We start from the raw sequence: 21,293 nt of genomic DNA, 5'->3' as shown, positions 1-21,293 counted from the left end.
TGACACATAATATGCTTGGTAAAGAACTGAGAGTGACAGTTTGAAAGAAACACCCCGAGTGGATTTGAGAGAGAAGTCAGGAGGAAGTGATGTAAAGGATTTAAAATGGAACAGTGAGGAAGGACGCCACTGCCTCGCTGCTTCCTCATTCTTCCTCTGTTTAGAAGTGACAAATTTGGAAGATTCTGGCAAAACCTAATTTTTACACAGGGAGGCAAGGCAGTAGGATTATTTCAGACCTGTGATGAGATGTAAGTACAGATGTATTGAGGTATCATGTCCAGAGAAGCAGGTCAGAGAAGTTAACTTGCAAAAGATTCTTGAGCTCGAGGGGAAACTGGACGAGTAAATTTGAAAGAATTCATTGATTTGGCGCATGTATCTGCTTTTGATATTTCCTGCATTTGTTGCTCAATGTCTGCACATTACGACCAGTTGCTGGGTGCTAATTCTAAAGCTTATTCCTGTAATTAGACTACTTTTTCCTTTGCGGAGTTGACTGATTTTGGGGATTCCTCCGAGTGCATCGGTATTTATGGTGGGGGCAGAACGTTCGAAAGAACATTCCCATCTATGGAGAGGACAGACAAGTCATTAGAGGCACAAACTCTGTGTCATCTTGTCTCCTTGTGGATAAGTTGTCAGATATGTTTTCCTGGATACTGTGCTTACCTGGGGGTGGGGAGGTTTGTCCCGAGGAGTATGTCAACATTTGCCACAGGGCTTGCAGGAAATTCTGTATTTTGAGGTCTCTAGGAGCATTCGTATCGCCCCCCCCCTACCACTTTGACCGTCCATGTGTACCCCAGGCAGACACCACTGACCATTTGTCATCATCATTTACAAAAGCATTTCTTAAACTGGTAGCTTATTTATACATGGCAACATATATTTGCATATTAGGCAAAACAAGATACTGTAGCTGATGGAAATCTAAAATAGAAAATGCTGGAAATACCCAGCAGGCCTGGCAGCATCTGTGGAGAGAGAAACTGAGCTCTGATCAAAGGTCATTACCTGACTATTTATCTCTCTGCAGATACTGCCAATCCTGCTGAATATTTCCAGAATTTTCTGTTTTTATTTAATGAGATATTAGGACAGGAGACCAAAAGTTGGATCAAAGAAGTAGATTTTAAGTAGAGTCAAAAATGAGAGAGTGTCGTGTGGAGAAATTGGGGAGCGAGTTCTAGAGCTTAGGACTAGGGCATTTGAAGGCACAGCTATCAGTGATGCAGCTATTAAGATTGGGGACGAGCAAGGGACTAGAATTGTTCAAAATGTCCTTAATTGGCTGTAAAGTGTTTTGGGATGTCCCAAGATCATGGAAGGCATTGGTCTTTCTTCTTACCACAAATGCGTCCCACTATCTGTAGTGTAGATTTTATTTCCTGGGGTTACTTGGCCTGAAATCTAATGTGGCTTGATGTCACATTTTGATTAAGAGCTCCATTGAAGCACTTTAGAACGTATTGCTACATGAAGGGCACTAGATAAATGCAAGTGGTGGAACCTCTACCTCTGCCATGATCAGTTTTGGCCTAGTAAATTAGAAATCAAATGTGCTTTGTGTCACCTAACTCTGTACTTTTAATGCCAAAGCATCTTTAACAAAACAGAGTCTTAAATATAACCAAGGTCCCAATGTGTTTTGCAGGTGGATGCAAAGAGGCCGAGCTGGGAAAGGAGAAACATGGGGACACATCTAGCTAAAAGCTTGGCCAGAGAGGTGGGGAAGTTGTGAGAGAGGATTCCATAGTTTAGGAGTTCGATGCTTTTTTTAAGGTGTCTATGTCCTACTGCCCTCTGTTAAAACTGTTCACCTTTTACAGGATCATCTGGATTGCAAAACTCACTTCTTTTCTCTACTGCAAACCCTCCTTGACCCTCGCCTCCAACAATAAGTACAAGGAGCTCATAAACTTATGTCGCTAAGATCGCGACCATCTAATCAGCCAGCTTTCCTGCTTTCACTCTTATTCTGTCCTATCCCTGAAATCTCATTGTTAATTTTTCCTATCTCTCCACATGCCCCCTCTGATCTCAGTTTGTCCAGGAACCTCACCTCTGCTGCCTATCCCCACTAAACTGCTGGCCACCCATTTCCTTTCTGTTTTCCATGTTGGTTGATATTGTTAATGGTTCTTTCTATTCAGTACTAATCCCCTCCCCTTCAAATGTTAAATCATTGCCCCTTTCAAAGAGCAAATCAATCATTGACCTCATTGTCCTTGCAAACTACCATCACCCTGGAATTAGCTGTCACCTCCCAAATCCATGCCCAGTTTTTCTGGAACTCCATGTTTCAATTCCTCCAATCAGATTTCTGCCTCATCACGGCACCAAAATGATTCTTACTAAATTCACAAAAGACATCCTGTGTGACAGTGACAAAGACACATTATCTTTCCTCATCCTCCTCAACCTATCTGCATCTTTTGACATGGTAGACCACTCCGTCCTCCTCCACTGTCTCTCTACTGGTGGGACTGAATTTGCCTGGTTCTTTCTGTCCTTATCTATCTAATCATAAACAGAGAATAATTTGCAATGGCTTATCTTTTCAATTCCACATAGTTACCTCTATCCCCCAGGGACCTATTCTTGACCTATTTCCCGTCTACATGTCCCCTCTCAGTGACAACATCTGAAAACACAACATTCATTTTCAAGCCAGCTCTACTTGACCACCACCTCTCTTGACTCCTCCACTGTTGCTAAATCAAATGTCCAGTACTGGATGAGCAAAGATTCCCTCCATTTAAATACTGCAAGACCAAAATTCTAATATTGCCTTATGAGGCTCAGTGTTAAATTTTTCATGAAAACATTGCTGTGAAGTATTTAATTACATTAAAGGCTCTCTATGCATACTTGTTAATCACTCATTTTGTGATTATATTGCCACCATATTTCTTCCCCGTTGAGTGGCATTCCTTGTATCCCAGAATGAGACGTGTTGCTTTCAATTGGAGTAGTTGTACCTGATTTTTGCAATAATCCATCTTGTTTGTCATTAGATTCTATCTTGTCTTGAATGGTGATGCTGGGGCAAAATGAAAACATTTGTACATTTTGCCATTGTGACCGTATACTGTGTTGGAGAGAACATTTTTTGAGTCTGAAGAATGTAGTAGATTCAAGACTCAGTGATTTGTGCACATAATCCAAGCTGGCACATCTAGTGCAATATCAGTGAATGTATGGGGAGGTCATTATACGCTGTCTTAAAGATGTTCTGTCATTCAGTCAGAACATGGCTGATCTGTGCGTCAACTCCATTTACCTGACCTTGCCCCATATCTCTTGATACACCTACCGTACAAAAATCTATCAATCTCGGCCTTGAGAGCTATAATTGTCCCTTGAGTTTTGCCATGTATATATCTCCAGCCACCAATTCTAATCACTATTGGTGTTGTGATCTAGGGTTTTTGCACCAGTGAAACCACAACCTTAGCCAAACTTAAAGATGCACATAATTTAAACTGAACAGGCCAGTGAGTAATTTTACCTCCATGCCAAACACTGATCATTACTTCAGAGGACAATGATGATTTTTTAAATAATGTTAATCGAAGCAGATTGTTTTATTAACTTGATGCAAAATATCTTGAGATAAATAGAACAAGAGAATCACAGCCTGTGGCAACCAGTGAGATGAGGTATTTGGGTAGAAGGAAGCCACATAGCTGTTGTCTAAACTGTTCCTTTAAGAAGTGTAAATGTCCTTTTTCTTTGCTTTTTTTTAGCAACAACAAGATACCGAGGCAGGAGGCACAACTCCATACAGAATCCCAGACTTCCCTGGACCAGTTTATGGCTAAGCTGTGTAGACATCATCAGATACAGTTTATGAGTGTATTAAGCTACATGCGCAGTGAAGTGAGTCCAACTGAGGAGCCATTAGAATCATCACTAGTTGAGGACATGGCTGCCTCCAACCCAGCCGCTGTCCAACTACAGTCTAAAAACCCTGAAGGCCGAGCTGGGAGAGGATCTGCTTTACAACCATGTACTTCATCAAGCCAAGAGATACAAACGCCAAATGAATTGAACAGCGAAAGCATTGAGGAAAAACGGCCTGCTCATGAGGAGGTACTCTTGGTAGGAACTGAAGCAAGCAATGTTGCCTCCATTGAAAAACCAACACCCAGAAGCTGCTGTAGCAGTGGGAATTGTATCAAACACTGCACTGAAGAGGCAGGGTTCTCCTCTATGAGTGTATGTACTACTGACTGTAATCAAATGGGGAGTGTGGAAGTTTTACAAAAAGAAACTGTGAATAGGGAGGAGATCAGTGACTCACAACTGGATCAGTCTTCCAATGAATGTACGCACATCAGTACTGTTGCCAGAATAGAAGAAGTGTGTTCTAACAGTCAGGAGGGCAACACAGAGGCTGCAGTTCCTGCCAAAGCTCAGGTTGAATCACTTCTAGCTCCCCCTGAAGAGCTTTTGAACTTGAGTAAGAATTTGACCAAAAATCAGAATGGTTCACGGAGTGCTTCCGGAGCCACTACAGATCACAAAACAACTAAACACACACCAATTCAAGGAGGGCCTCGAGAAAATATTAGTGCTACCAAAAGAATGATCAAGGATAATCATGTGCTCACAAAGGAAACGAGCGCCAAAGATTGCTGGCCTGTCTCGAAGCCGCGCACCACTGTGCGCAACACCAATGGCCGTCTGAGATTAAAGCCCCAGGTTCCTCCCACAAAGACAGCCAGAAAGAGCACCAGGGTGTCTATGCTGCGGGCTCGGACTCCTATGCCCACCATGTGCCAATATGTGAATGAGCACGACAACCAGTGTGACATTGTTTACATCAGCAAGCCCATCACAGAATGTCGCTTTGATGCTCATAGGTCCTTATCTTCCAGTAGGAAAACTGCAAGGAAAAGCACACGTGGCCATCTCTGTAATGAAGAATATTGGGAGCTAAAAACTGTCCGTACATTGGCCAAGAACTCAACAATAGAAGCAAGCAAGGGAAACTGCCCCTCTTTGATCCCCATACCACCCACCCCAGTGACTCCGAAGCAAGCACTTATCCTGCCAGTTAGTGTGCCGGCCATTGGTGTTCCTGTGGTCTCTGACATTCAGGAGAACTCAAAGCCCCTGCTGTTAAAAGTTTTGCCGGAAGAAAGTCAAGACTTTCGTTGCTCAGAGAGCAAAGGTGAGCTGGTCGTCAAACCAAGTCAGACCTGTCGATTGCAAGAGACTGAGGCGCCTTCCCATAATGCGAACAGCCCACAAGGGGAGTCCGGGAAGCCCAGGGATCAGACCATCACTTACAGCTCCAAAACACACTCTGTGGAAATCAAGGACACACTGGTCTCGAATGCACAAGCGGGCAACCCCATCCCAACAAGTGCCGTTTATCAAACTCTTGTTGACAGCTCACCAGAAAATGCTGGTGCTAGTGAGAGCACTGAGCCATTGAGATTGCTGAAAGAGTGCAGGACGACCCAATGGAGCCCTTCTAAAGTGGAACAAATAGTTAAGGAAAGAGGAGACATGGAGGGAACATCCTCAACAGCAGACTGTCCAAACAATTCGGAGCCCGTTCCAACTAACCAGAACCAAAACCAACTGTTGTCATCTGTGGATAAAGGGAGCAGCAGTCCTGGTAGTATTGGAATTAATACCATTCTCTCTCAGGAATGCAGCAATCAGCACTCTGACAACACTGAAATATCCAACACTGACAAGGCAATGATGAACAACATTCCCAGCAGCCCAATAGCAGCAGCTGGAGATTCAGGTGAATCTGCTGAAGTGAATGAGGTACAGGTAGAAAAATCATTAATTGAGCAAGAAGGGTCCAGCAGCTCAGGGCAGATACTCAGCGTTCCAGCTGGAGCAGTTCCTTGTTCAGTAACTCCAAAGGAAGTTTTATGTCCACAAATAGATTCCACGTGTCAAGACGAGAACAGTTGCAATGTGCCAGGAGGACCCACACTGGAGTTGCTGAAAGAACCTCTTCAAGGAGCTGACAGATTGAGGTCAGTGAATGACCCAGGTTTGGAGAAGAGGAGGTTGGAAGACCTCGATAAAAATGAGATTAACCACAAGAGTGAAAAAGATGTTGTTATTGGGAGAACTTCTGAGTCTGAAAAGCATGCAAGCCACCACAAGGAGAAGACACTTAACCCAAGCAAGTCAGAGAAGAGAAAGTGGCGCAAAAAGCTGGAGCTTGCTTCTTCAGACAGATGTTTGCGGAGTCAGCAGTCTAGGCCACAAACTGTGACCTGTCCCAGTGATAAAGAGCAGCCGCTGGTTTGTGCTGATGGGTTGCAGGTACCCTGTCTCAATGTAAAACTCCTGAGAAATCAAGGTGAGAGGGGCTACAAAAGGGAGGTGTGTGTCAACAGAGTGGCATTGGTTCAGTTTCCAACAGACTGCTTCAACAAAATTCTTTTGCAAAGCATTATTGACCCGGAGAGCAGAGTACATGAGTCTCTTATTACCACGTCAGAGCAAGAATTTTGCAAAACAAGAAAGGTAGCAGTCAAGCAAGCCTCCAAGGATCTTCTGGCGAAGCTTGAAAGCTTTGAAGATGAAGAGCTGATTGATGACAGTTCTATCTGTGACAGCACACACTATGGACAAAATCATATTCTTGAGGTCTGTGTGGATACAAAATCCTCTGAAGAGCGGAAAGTTTCCTTCTCCATTCAAAAAGTTGGAAGTGATCGGGATTCTGAGTCTTCCAATGGCCCCATGGATGAAATCTCTCCTGCGAACCGACAGCGGTCAAGCTCATGGAAGGCAGATACCTGTAAAGAGAACTCAAGGTGGGCAAAAGGAAGCCTTACGAGAAGGTCAACCAATTTTGGATCACTGCATCAAGCAGCGAAGGGAACAGCTTCAAAAGTGCCACCAGGAGATAAGAAGGTTGTTGGAGGGTCTCGCACCTTGAGATTCCCAAATCTGCCCAAGACTGAACCAGAAATGGCTGTGCTACAAGAGGACAGCAAATGCCCAAGCCTAAATCAATCCACTGGAGCTCTCCAGGAGAATGAAGATTCAGAATTGTTAGGTGTGAATGACCCCGATGCTCCAGAAGTGAGTCGGCCAAAGTTTTTGGACTGGTGCTCAGAGGATGAAAATCAAGAACTAATCACCACCCTGAATGCCACGTACGAGAACATTCACAAGGCTTGGATTCAGATGGAGAAGGAAGTGCCAGTGATGCAGAAAACCAAATCCAAGTCCGACCGGCTCAAGGAAATCTGGAAAAGCAAGAAGAGGGCACGGAAAGCGCGAGGACTTTATGACCACAAAATATCCCCTGTGCAGAAACTCTTTGTGACCAATTTCAACCTTGCCAGCATCTGTAAGTGGTTCATGGAAACGACCGAGACCAGGTCTCTGATCATTGTCAAAAATGTCAGTGCCCGGAATCCGGTGGAGACCATGAAAACCAAAACCTTCCTCCAGAAGAACTCCATGGTTGGCCTGTTCCCCAGTCCCCAGGCGGAGCGGCTGAAAAAGCACCTGAAAAAGTTTGCTGTGGCCTCCCCTGCTCGGAACAATTGTAAGACCCGGGCCTTGCTGGACCATGTGCAGCGGAGTGCCGCCACAGGAGCAGATGGAGCTGGGCAGCAGCAGCAATGGGACCTCTCGCTAGATGCTGGAGAAGGCCTGGCTCCCAGGGATCTCTTTCTGGCCAAAGTGGAAAGCACCTCTGTTGAGGGAGGCAGGTCACCCAGCAACAGGACAGCACCCCAACCCTCCAAGCATTTGGGGCTGAAGAAGCCGGTTAGCGCTTGGATCCTGCGGAAGTATTCCAACATGAGGGGCAAGCTACACAAATTGCAGCAGGGGAAAGAGCAAGCAGGGAGGAAGCTCCTAGCCAAACACAAAAGCGTCTGCATGAACCCCATGGTCTCACCCAAGCTGACCTCGCAGACCCAGCTGGACTCACGTGGAGCGCTTCTTCCCACTGCCCCTCCGAAACCTGAGGGCAAAGGGAAGAGGAAGGCACCTAAGAACACCTCTGTCAAGGGACTCCGTAAGGGACGAGTAAAGAGCAGCAAGTCCGAGGCAGGGCCTCCTGCACCTCCGTCCAAATTCACCCCCAAGCAGTTGTCAGCAAATCGTAAGTCCCGAGTGGAGGGCAGCTCTGTCAAGCCACCAGTCCCCAAAAAAACTGCTGCCGGCGGTAAGGCCCATGTTCCAGAGAAGAGATATTCTGGCCTGAAAACCATTGCAAGGGGCAAGAAACTGCCCCAGAGCCGAGACAGAGCCAAAGCCAAAAAGGTGAAAGGCAGCAGCAGCAAAGAGCGTCAGATGAAACCCACCAAGAAGACAGCAGCATCTTTGGCCAAGACCAAGCGGGGGGGTAAGACTGATGACAAAAAGAGAAACAAGGCGGCCACCCCAGCCAGACGCAAACGTAAGGGTGAAATCTCCTCTGAAGCCACGCACAAAAAGAAACGGAAACTAAATGAGAAGAGAGACCCAGTTCCCAACAAACGCAAGCGGACTGACGCAAAATGACGCGCTTACCGAAGGACTAACTGTAAATTATTGTGTCTTTGTACAACAGCAACAAAGAAGATAATAGTTGACTGCAGAGAGAGCATTAATTGTCGAAGCTGCTTTTTATAATCTTGAAGCAAGTCTTTGAAATCGCAGAGGAAAGAACTCGAGTGTGATTTTAATTTTATTTTTTTAAGCACGTAAGCAGGTAGCTTGTTGTAAAGAGAATACAGGGAGCTTCCCCCAACTGTGAATAGAGTTTTTATACGGTGCTATGAATAGTATTGTTTTCTTTCTCCTGTTTTGATTTTTTATATATATATTATATATATATAAAATATTGCCCCAGCTTAAAACTGATAACGAGAGCTGCAAATGCAAATTGAAAAGAACAGTGCCTTATTTAATGACGAGAGGAAAAGGAACAATTTTTTTGTGTGTGTATTTGAGATTAAAGGCTTGCATTCACAACGGAGACTTACCCTGTACTTGCTGCACCTCCACCTTCTGCTTTTTTTTAAAAAAGCCATCACACACACACAATCATGCAGCACAAGGAGGAGGCCATTTGGCCCATTGGGCTTGTACCAGCTCTTTGAAAGAGCTATCCAATTAGTCCCACTCCATCTGCTCTCCCCCCTATAGACTTGCACATTTTTCCTTTTTAAGTATTTATTCAGTTCACTTTTGAGCGTTACAATTAAATCCGCTCCCACCATTTTTTAATGCAACACATTCCAGATCACAGCAACTCATTGTGTAAAAAAGAAACAAATTCTTATCTCCCCGCCATTTCCTTTGCGAATTACCAACTCATTTGCCCGCAGGAACCGTTTCTCTTTTATTTATCAAAAAATCCTTCACAATTTTGAACACCTCTATTAAATCTCCTTACTAAATTTCCCAGTTCTTGAGGAGAGCACCCCCAGCCTCTCCGACCTCTGTCTATTTGATTATCCCAATAAATAGAAAAGAATGTTGGAAGGCTGGGGTAAATCACACTGCTAAAGTCGCATCAGCAGGAAAGAAGTTACACTTGGGTCAGGATCCTTGTATCTGAGATGTTAACTGATCTGTCTGCTGCTGGTCCTCAGCTGTCAATGAAGTCAATATTGTTTGACCTTTCTATTTAAGCTACCTTAAGCAACACTTGGTTCTAAGTGAGGTTGAGTTCTCTTTGAATGCATATCTGAAATCTCGATATCTGCAAAAGCCTTGTGTTGTGGTATGTGGATGGCTGCACTCTGGTTGTGTGATGTATTCACCCCTCATCTCCCCACCACCACCTCTCCTTAAAGTCGCAAAATCATTTCAGTTTACCACTCAAGAAGATGCAATGCCTTCTTTCCCCCTTAACCAGGCCTTGCATCTGTTCAATTCTCCCAATGTGTTCATGTTTCCATTGCCCCACCCACAGCTGATTACTGAGAGCACAACCTACACTCTTCAGTAAAAGCAAAATATTGCGGATGCTGGAAATCTGAAATAAAAACAGAAAATGCTGAATAAACTCAGCAGGTCTGGTGGCATCTGTGGAGAGATGAACACAGTTAACATTTTGGGTCTAAATGACTGATCATTTAGACCCAAAATGTTAACTCTGTTTCTCTCCAAAGATGCTCCCAGACCTGCTGAGTTTATTCAGCATTTTATGTTTTGACTATGCTCTTTAGTAACTGCCATATGCACCCTTCCAGGATATGCATCTTTCCATAAGGTCTCCTCACTTGCCACCTTCCGTGGCTGATAAACAGGGATTTCTGTGGTATTTTCTCTTAGCTTACCGAACATACGAACTTGGAGTAGGAGTGGGCCATTTGGCTCCTCAACTTTGCTCTGTCACTTGGCTGATCTAATTGTGGCCTGAACTCCACTTTCCTGACTACCCCATACCCTTTAACTCCCCTGTCAGTCAAGAATCTATCTAACTCCACCTTAAAAATATTCAACAACCCTTTCTCTGTTGCTCTCCAAGGGAAAGATTTCCACAGACCAATGAACCTCTAAGAAAAAATTCTCTTGACCTTTAGATTTTATCCCCTAGTTCTAGTCTCCTTCCATAAGGGGAAAACATCCTCTCAGCATTCACCCTGTTAATTCCCCTCAGGATCTTGTGTTTCAAAGAAATCACCTCATTCTTTTAATCTTGAATGGATACAGACCCAACCTTTCCTCATAAGATAACCCCTTCATCCCAAAAGTCAGTCGAGTGAGCCTTCTCTGAACTACTTCTAATGTTACAATATCCTTTTCAAGTAAGGAAACCAAAACTATACATAGTACTCCAAATGTGGTCTCACCAATGCCCTGTACAATTGTAGCTAAACTTCCCTACTTTTATATTTAGTTCTCCTTGCAATAAACAACAACATTCCACTTACCTTCCTAATCACTTGCTGTACCTGCATACCAACTTTTTTGATTAATGTACCAGGACACCCAGATCCCTCTGTATCACAGAGTTTGCAATATTTCTCCATTTAAATAATATGCTTTTTCTTGGGCAAGTTCACATTTTCCCACATTATACTCCATTTGCTAATTTTCTGTCTAAATCTTTTTTTTCCACAATTTACTTCCATACTTATCTTTGTGTTAGCAACCATACATTTGCTTCCTTCATCCAAGTCAATTATATAGATTGTAAATAATTGAGGCTCCAGAACTGATCCTTGTGGTAGTCCACTCGATACATCTTACAACCCCCAAAATTACTTACTTATCCCTACTCCCAGCCAATCTTCTATGACAATATGTTACTCCCTACACCATGAGCTCTTATTTTTTTTGTAGTAACCTTTAATGGGACACTTATCAAAATGCCTTTTGGAAATTCAATTACACCACATCTACAGGTTCCCCTTTATCCACGTTACTTGCTACTTCCTCAAAGAACTCTAATAAACTATTCAAACATCATTTCCCTTTCACAAAATCATGTTGACTCTGTCTGATGCATTAAGGTTTTCCAGGTTCCCTGCTATAACCACCGTAACAATGGATTCTAGCATTTCCCTGTGACTGTTGTTCGGCTAATTAGTCTGTTGTTTCCTGCTTTCTGTCTCCTTTCTTGAATAAAGGAATTACATTTGCTACTTTCCAGTCCAGTGGGACCTTGCTAGAATCTAGGGAACTTTGGAGAACGACTATTAATGCATCGACTATCTCTGTAGACAATTCTTTTAGGAGTCCTCATGTGCTCAGAATAATTTTCATAGCTCTTCACTGAACCACAGCTCCCTTGTAACTCAGTAACCAATGCTGATCACGGGGTGAGGGCCCACCAGAGTACCATCAGTTTAAGCCTGACTTTCCCCTCGCTAGATACCAATGTTTACTGCTATAAAATTTATTTTACCCATTGGGCTGTCAAGATAACAATGGCAAAAGCAGGCATGCTTCCAGACTACTTCCCTTCCAGAATGATGCAGTATTGAAGGAGGCCATTCGACCCATCGTACCTGTGCTGACGTTTTGAAAGTGCTTTCTGATTGGTGTCTCACCCCTCCTTCCCCATTGCCTGGCAAAATATATGTATTTTTCCTTTTCAAGTGTATATACTATTATCTTTGGTAAGTTATTATTGAATATGTTTCCACCACCCTTTTCAGCATTCCTCAGCATCCCTCTGTTTAGTTAGTGCACTGATCGCACCACTTTGAAAGCCCCACTGTGATGACAGCCAGTAAGACACCAAATGTAACTTTGATCTGCAGCTCAGAGGTGCAGATTTTAATAAAGCCAGAATGAAAAGTGCACCAGGTTTTAGCAAGTTGTGCAGTGTTATTGCAGCTGGATAGAGGACAATGAATTGACATGATCTGTTTTGCTTAAATAGTGCAATCAAGAGTTTTAGTTTCTAATTTCAGACTTATTGCCACAATATTGAGACAAAATTGGTTTCGCTGTCAGGCTTTACTTTGTGGAAAAACTGCTGAAGTGATTTAGACAAGCGGCTTAGCTTCTTTGGAATAATTTTCACCAATCCACCAGGCCAATGTAAATGGAAACTGTCCCTCCACCTCACCCTCCTCCTATTCTCCCTCCTTCTCCCACTCCGTCCTTCTATCCTGGTAGTATGAATGTCTGGTATATAAACCAGCTGAAACATATGAAAAGCTGCTGGACACCCGAAATTACAAAATAATCCCAGGAAGTAACACTTGAAAGAGTTTGGGGAGGTAGTTCTCCTGCCCCGCCCTCCTCAGGAATCGTAGCAAGCGGGGGGCAGACCACGCAGAAGGTCCACTGACTTCAGGCGGGATTCTCCAGTTTTGGGGCGAGCACAGCCTGCGAATCCCACCCTTTTATGAGCAAAGGTCTAACAAAGGTTCTGAACCTACATTATGAGCCTGTCTTTTCTCTCTCAGAGGGAATTTGGAAAGCTAATTGAGGTGAAAAAATACAGGATGACGGACAAAAAGTTGGATGGGAGTGGGGGGCAGGGGAAGACGAGAGCCATCACTGGTACAACATGCCAAATGGCCTCTGTGCTCTTAAATTTCTCATCTTCTGATTCTGCTTTACTGGGTGACAGAACATTACGCCATAATGCAATAGGGCTAACTACATCTTGCCAGAAAAGAATGGAAATAGAGTTTATCACCAGTGTAGAATTATGTCAAATTTTACAGCGCAGATTCAAGCCATTCGGCCCAAACTTGTCCATGCTGCCTTTTATGCTCCAGACTAGCCTCTTCACATCCTCCTTCATCTAACTCTATCAGCATAACGCTCTATTTCTCCCTCGTATGCTGGACGAGCTTCCTCTTAAATGTATCTTTATCCTCAACCTCTCACTGTGGTCGAGAGCTCTGCATTTTTCTGGGTCAGAGTTAATTCTGTATCCCCTGTAGGACTACCTTATACGGTGGGCACTGCTTTTTCTGTCATCCACGAGTGGAAACACTCTCCGTTAACTTCCCATTTTTGATGTGGGGCTGATTCCGAGAGGCTCATAAATTGAGACTGTGTATCACGTAACCCGCTTTTGAGGAAAAGGCATTTCAGGTCTGCTCCCATTAGCCCTGATGCCAGAGATTTCCACCTGGTCTTCAAAAGGTTGGATGTTCTTTATGGGTGTTCGTGCCCCCAATATGAAGCAATAAAACTTTGTGCCACTTAAATGATGAGCGATCAGCTGCTGGACAGTGCCTTGCTGTTCATTCTTATCTATGCAAGAGTTATTTTTTAAACTTCAGTAATAATTGTTATAGTTTTGAATATTGATGCCTTTTGATTGAAGCAGGGCATCGATGGTGATCCGAGATCTGCAGCAGGAAGCTGCTAAGTTGTAAAAATGAAAACAGCCTTTTAAAGTTAGTCACACAGTTACTACAGCATTTAGACAAACTTGGCAGCTGTTTTGCACCCAGCGAAGTTGCACCAACAATGGTGAATTTTAAAACAATATTTTTTCTCTGTGACAACAGTCCCCATATTTCAAACTAATTTATTTTGTGTGATGCTTGTTGAAACTTGATAAATACAAGTCTTTTAAACAATGAACATGATTTTTTTTTCTGTTGTGGTTCATTTCAGCTAGAGAGAGATGGCGTGTTACATTATGGTGGATAGGTTAGTCATGGTGGTGATATAACATGGTTTCCACCTTAACCAATCTTCCTTTTAATCATTCACGTGTAAGCCGAGATGTTGTTTACGCATCTCCCCTGTGCTTAGTGACTTAGCTCCCAGTCTGGCAATACAATTAGGGCAGCATGGTGGCACAGTGGTTAGCACTGCTGCCTCACAGCACCAGGGACCCGGGTTCCGTTCCGGCCTCGGGTCACTGTCTGTGTGGAGTTTGCATGTTCTCCCCGTGTCTGCGTGGGTTTCCTCCAGGTGCTCTGGTTTCCTCCCACAGTCCAAAGATGTGCAGATTAGATTGGTTGGCCATGCTAAATTGACCCTAGTATCAGGTTATTAAGAGGGTAAATATGTGGGGTTACAGGAATAGGGCCTGGGTGGAATTGTGGTCAGTGAAGACTTGATGGGCTGAATGGCCGCCTTCTGCACTGCAAGGATTCTATGAAACCTCGATTTTAAAATTCTCATCCTTGTTTTCAACCATCCCTGGCCTCTACCTCTCCAGTTTGCAACCGTCCAGTGTTGGCCTCTTTTTGCATCACCCTACCACTGGTGCTGTGCTCCCAGTTGCCTGGGGCCTATGCTCTGGAATTCCCTCCATGAATGCACTGCATTTCTTTCCTCTTGCTAAGTTGCTCTTTAAAATCTACCTCTTTGACCAAACTTCTGGTCAGATGTCCCAATATGGCCTTTGTCAGCATTTGTTTGAATACACTCCTGTGAAGCATCTTTAGGATGTTTTACAACATGGGCACTTTACAAAAGCAAGTTGTTCTCTCGCACCAGCAAGTAGAACAACGTGATGAGATGTCCACAAGATTTCCAGCAAGGTTGCTGCTGTGCAGGTCCTCCCATTGGACACGTACGTTACAAGGGTAGTGGGGGTGGGACAAAGGTAATGGGATGTGTGAGGGTGGCAGGGCCGAGGCAGAGACACCTCCACACTGTGTAGACCTACTTGGCTTCCACTGAACACCTTCCTGCAATTGGGAACTCTGTGTTTTGGGAAAACTTGTCTTACAACTCGCATTCTGTGGGACAGTGTGTTGTGTGAATCCACCCAACAGCAAAATATGACTTTGCAAGATTTTACCTAATTATTTTGTTTAAATCATTGTAAATTTAAATCTTGGCTACCCCAATGGTTGTATCTTAATCCCAGTAATTATACTTAATCATGCATATCATCAACTGGGCACAGTCTGGCATTAGAAATTTATCATGGTAATGCAGGACATCAGGGAGCCACCACAACCAGAAGGATGACTTCTCTTAGTTTCTGCCTCTCATCATTTTTCCATGGATCACTGAGTTGAGGGATGCATTGCAGACCATGCCCAAGATTATCTGTTTTGAGATTACCCAGTACCTCAAGATCCTGGGTTCAGCTACATCTCCCTCCCCCCTCCAATCCCCACTCTACATCTTGCTGTTGCCTTCCAATATCCTTGGGAGAGGCCGAAAGGCCAGCCAGAATTTCTTCTCCTGATCTCGGAAGGCCTCTTTTAGAATGCACACACACAACACAGACCAGAGATAGAATCAGGTTTGTCCACAGCCTCCACGATTCCGTGAGTTACTTGCTGTCTCAACCCACACCTGAATGATAGCAAAGAACTGTTAGCAGCCATGTTTTGTTCAATTTTTCCATCTATTTCTGGTCCTCTGCACCAGTCACACAGCCTGTTACTACCATAGCATTGTCCTTGGTAATAGCTTCCGATTGTCATGGTGTTGTCCCCTGCACCAGTTTTGCACCATTCCAGGGTAAGCTAGCAGCTTTGAATTTCACCAACCCACCAACATGACCTTTTATCTCCAAAGCTTGTCACTGTGCAATCCCTCCTGCAAACCTGTCCGACAACAAAAAAAGGCAGGTGGCAAAACATTTACCAGAGAAGGAGAGGTTGATGGTGACAGAATGATCTGCTCTGCTAGAAAATTGTAAGTTCAGATTGTTTTAAAACTCTTAGAATGTTTGGCTGCCTCTTTTGAATGTTGCAATTGTGTCAAAGACCTAAATGTGTGAAATACACACCCTGGTATTTTTTAAATTTATAACGTACACAATATTTTAAATCAAAATGGTTGTATGTGGAAGCAATGGGTTGCAGTTCCCTGAACACAGACACACGAAAACATTAAAGGTGGTGTTCTTACTGAATCAACAGTTTGGTGATCCAGGCACTGGATTGTAGATGGCTTATGTGCAATGCCCACCTGATTGAAATGCGGAATCATTCCTGGAAATTGTAGGAACTGCGGGAGTTACTTCAGCATCACAAGCAGAGTTGCAGGTTGTGGTACTATCTCAGGATGAGTCATTTCGTTTTCCACTGGATAATTTGCTAATGTGACGATAGATTTACCAGTTGGTGCTCTTTGTTTTTTTTTTGGGAATACTGTAGTCATTAAAAATCCATTAGGGAATCCGGGGGAAACATTTTTACCCAGAGTGGTGAGGATGTGAAACTCGCTACCACAAAGTGTAATTGAGGCTAATAACACAAATGCATTTAAGGGAAAGCTGGATAACCACATGAGAGAGAGGTTATGTTGATGGGGTTACTTGAAGAAGGGTAGAAGACTGATCCCTAGCTTACTGCACTGTTTGGGGGACAAATGAAGCTTAAAATAGGTAGAAGACTGGATTTATTAACCATCACAGAAACAAAACAAATTTTAAACTATTCAATGAATGTTGTGTGTGATTTCAGTAAGTTCTTGTCTGCCTCTAGACATTCATAACCCACTGATTTCTTGCTAACTGTTTGGGCTGCAGCTTACTCACTGACCCCATTCATTCACAAACCTTCTCTTTTTGCTGCAACAGAATTTTGAAAAACACTGCCCAAGATGATCTAGATGATGGGATAGAAAGCTACATATCCAAGTTTGCCAATGACACAAAAGATTGGTGGCGTGCAAACGTTGTAGGTATTAAGTTACAAAGAGATATTGATAGACTAAGTGAATGAACAAACAGGCAAATAGATTGATTTCGATATAGGCAAATGTGTGGCTATCCATTTCGGATCTAAAAAGGATGAAACAGGACTTTCTAAACGGTGAAAAGTTAGATCCAGATAACTGATCATATAAATGTCATCAATAGGCACAGGAAATAGTCAAAATGGCTAATGGAATGCTGGGCTTTATATCTCCGCTCTGATTAGACCACACCTAGAATACCATGCACAGTTCTAAGGGCCACACCTTAGGAAGGATATATTGGGCTTGTAGAGAGCTCAGTGTAGATTTACCAGAATAATAACCTGGACACCGAGGGTTAAATTAAGAGGCGAGATTACACAAACTGAGATAGTATTGCCTGGAATTTAGAAGGCTAAAGGGTGAAGTGATTGAAGAATATTAAGTTTAGAAAGAGCAAAACTACTTCCACAGAATTGGGAGTCTTAAAATTAGAGCCAATCCTTTTTCAAGAATGAAATTTGGAAACACTTTTTTACACAGAGTGGTAGAAGTTTGGAACTTTTCAATAAATGGCAATTAATGCTGGGTCCGTAGTTAATTTTATATATGAGATGGATAGATTTAATTTAACCTAATGGTATGAAGGGATATGAGGCAAGTTGGGTCACAGACCAGTCATGATCATATTGAGTGGCAGAACAGGGTCCAGGTTCTGAATGGCCTACTCCTGTTCCTGTGTTCCTAAGATTCATGGGCAGTGAGAGTGTCACTGAAAACATTGAAAATGAAAATCTTGGAAAGATGTGCAATAAATAAAAGCAGGATGTCTCTGATTCAGTGCTGTAAACCCAGTGTCGGTGGGAGTGAATGAATAAAATCTTGTTGTTCATAAACAAGTTAGAAAAAGCAGAGTATTAGCATTGCAATTCGAAAAATGTCTCGAGTCCTATCAGATATTAAAAACAAGCGATTTGACTTATTCAGGAACAAAGTGACCCAGTCATTGAAATATACATAGATTTACACCATCTGGGTACGTCAAAGCAACTGCTCTTTCCAAGGTGTCTTGCATGTGAAAACATTTTAAAATATATGCTTCATCCAATCAATATATGACACGCTGATAGAATAGCCAGTACAATGTTAGAAACTTGATTTGATTGGGCAAAGCCTTCCAATAATCCATAATGTCTTTCAATATTCAAACCTTATTTTTCTCAAAGGTTTTTTAGAAGAAGCTTTTCTTTAAATTCAAAAGAGTCTGTTGTGTTTCTGTAAATAATATTTATGCTAATTATTTTAGGGTTTAAATATCAACAGAAATGTAAATAGCGCAGGGGAGAGCCTTCCACAAGAATGATGATTAATGAGTACATTTTGTGGCTGCTGTACTTGGGGTAGGGGTTTGGTGGAGAAAGAATTTTTTAAGAGTTCTGATGGATCCTTCATTATTGACTTGGTGAATATGTACTAGGTTGTTGTTACACGTGCAATAGTGCGTCAGGACAATTGGATTACAAAGACTCTGTACTCACTGGCTCTGCCCATGACCATGTCAGCTGTTGCAGTGAGTGAGTATAGAAAGGTCTAAAACCAGTGTGAAAGAAGTAGTTTATTGCATTCCTTCATGGCAACCAATTAATGCAGGTCTCAGCAACAAAATGATATCGCTCGGATATGTGCTTTGTAAAAGTCAGGCCAGGTAAACGGTGCTTGGATGTGTACATCTCTCTCGTGTGATATGTAAGATTAAATTTAAGAACAGTTTTTTTTTGTTGGGAAAAATATTTGGTAACAAGGGATGCTCAGACCATTGATATTGTAGATCCTAAGGAATTTTCAATAAATGATAGCAAATTTGATGGTTAAAACATTGGGTCTTCAGTGTTATCTCATACACCAAAGGCTGAAGTGTACTTGAATTTCACCAAGGCAAATTTCCTAAGGCTGAATTGCAGATATTCATGTTCTGTTATTTGGTACTAGTTAGCCTTGGCTTTGCCACTTAACTCCCTCCCCAAACCCTAGTGTATCTGGTCACCCCTCTGCTGATGTGGATTGGATGGAAGGGAGTTAATTCATCAGGAATGCAGCAACTATGTGGTGGCGCGGTTTGGATGTTGTGACTGCAGATCTATCTAGTGGGCATTTTCAACTGGCCTGGTGTTGGTGGGACCGGTGGTCTAAACGACAGGAGAGATCCTTGCACGGCTAGTGCACGCATTCTGTACAGAGTTCAACACTTCCATCCTGTGACTGGCAGTAAATCATGTTTCAGTATTTGTAATAAAATTCTCACAGCACCATACTGTCTGATGCATGGTTCATACCTCACTATTAGAATTTAAAGAAAAAAGTTTAAAACTTTATTTATGAAATATGTGGATTATATTGCGTGTTACAATATGTATAACTGTAACTCATTGTTTGTTTCAACTTTACAATGGCAAATTGGATGTTCTTTATTTAATATGTGCTCCTCCCTACTGCTACTTCCCCCTTTCCTTCTCCTCTTTCTCTTCCCCTCTCCCTCACTCTGATTTTCTTCTCTTTTTCTGTCCCTCTTCATCTCTCACCCAGTGCATCCCCCCGCTCCACATTCTCTTTCTCTCTCTCTCAATTAGTGTATTGGAATTTTAAACAACCTGTCTTCTTCAGTTGAGGCCTCTCCATCCAAGAGTAGATCACCCCTTGCTAATCATCGGTTTAATGGGGAAATCAATGCTAACTTGATGTGTTAAGCCATGTCTTAGAGTTTAATTTTACAATTTCTCCCAGAGTTGAATTAGTATTTTTTGATTTATTTCAATTCCTATTTGTTTTTCAAATGTTCTAGCATCACTCATGCTGTGCTTATTCTGGCCATTCCCGATGTGTATATTTTATCTAATCTTATTAAAGCATAACTTGATTATTTCCCTTTCTGGTGTCTTTGCTGCAGAGTTTATTTAAAGCGTAGACCTGAGGTCACTCAAAGAACACTAAAACTGCCTTCATTGGCACAGTTGGCAGTTCTGGAGCTAAGTAGGCCATGATTTACAGTCAACAAAAGACTAGATGCTAGACCCAGTAGAGCCCAAAAACTGGGTCAACACTCCCAATATAGCACCTAGTGAGTTAAAAGATAAAGTTGCCATAGTCCCAGATGACCATTGGCTGCTCTCCCCTTTTGAGGGCGAGAGCAGTCAATCGGAAATGATAAACCGAAGTCCCAGTGGGTGAACATAAACGCTGCCTTAGCACTAATTCAGGGATGAGCTATTGAGTTCTCCCCAGGGTCCTGGTCACTATTTATCCCTCTTCAACATCAGTATGAAAAAAAGCATGATTTGATCATTGCCTCTCAGCTCTTAGTGCAATCTTGCTGTGTGCAAATCAACTGCTGTGTTTTCCACATTGTAACAGTGATTACATGTCAAAAGTTATTGGTTGTAAAGCACTCTAGGATGTTCTGAAAGGTGCTATCTTAATGCAAGTCTTTATAACTTTCAACTTAAATAAAGTTGTGGATTGACATTAAGCTGAATGGCCTGTTGCTGTGCTTTAAAGTTCGATGTATTATTTTTGACCTTGCCATTTCTGCCCTTGGCTTGATGCAATTCCTGTTTGCTGCATTGAGGTGATATTCGTTGTGTTAAAGGCAATGCCAGTAATGCAATCCAGCCAAATTGGAGTTCGAATCTCCGTCTCTCAGTCAGGCAGATTAGGGAGATGTTGACACTCAATGCACAGTCTTTGCTAAATCATTTAATTGGTGTGTCATAGCATTCTCTGGTATAGGGAATTCAGTCTGGGTTCCTTGATCCTGGTCACTGTTCATACTCTTGCGAGTGTGAGGATGTGGCTGCTGGGTGCAGACATAGACCTGGTCACAGAAGAGAGGGCTTATGTTTATATAGCAACCTCAGGATGTTCCAAAGCTTATATTAATGAAGAACTTGTCTGAAGTGTAGTTACTTTGCAGTGTAGGGAGATATGAAATTTGTGCACAGCAAGCTCCTACAGAGGCAGCAAAATAATCTGTTTTAATGATGTTGATTAAAGGTAAATATTGAGGATGCCAGGCAAGATTGGAATTCACTGGCAAGGCTAACACACAGACTATTGGATGAATTAGTGGAGAAGACCCCTGAAACAATAACCCAGAAAACCTGCTTACAAAATCAAAATCAAAATAAAATATGCACCCTTTCACTGAATCTTTCAAACATTAAAAGGTCATCACCACTTTGTTTTAGCTGCCCGGCAACACAACACATTCTACGAGCACACAACTG

At 42.7% G+C, this 21,293-nt stretch overlaps 1 protein-coding gene across 17 annotated transcripts in view; it reads left to right on the top strand.

Moving 5' to 3' along the window:
* The window catches only part of LOC144500329 (uncharacterized), a 157,547-nt gene extending 136,777 nt beyond the window's left edge, over positions 1 to 20,770 (top strand). For 14 of the 17 annotated variants that reach the window (XM_078223059.1, XM_078223056.1, XM_078223055.1 and 11 more), the window contains one exon: positions 3,753 to 20,770. In XM_078223059.1, coding sequence (XP_078079185.1) covers positions 3,753 to 8,511 — 4,759 coding nt within the window. In that variant the 3' untranslated portion in view covers positions 8,512 to 20,770. Of the gene's footprint in view, positions 1 to 1,685; positions 1,730 to 3,752 lie in introns of those variants that run through there. The other 3 variants (XR_013498967.1, XR_013498966.1, XM_078223070.1) reach the window with 2 other exon arrangements.
* Positions 20,771 to 21,293: the final 523 nt, after the last annotated feature.

This window comes from Mustelus asterias, chromosome 11 (assembly GCF_964213995.1).
Source record: "Mustelus asterias chromosome 11, sMusAst1.hap1.1, whole genome shotgun sequence".
NCBI classification, from domain to species: Eukaryota; Metazoa; Chordata; class Chondrichthyes; order Carcharhiniformes; family Triakidae; genus Mustelus; species Mustelus asterias.
Note: the sequence above shows the minus strand (reverse complement) of the source record. Positions and strands in the feature narration are given on the sequence as shown.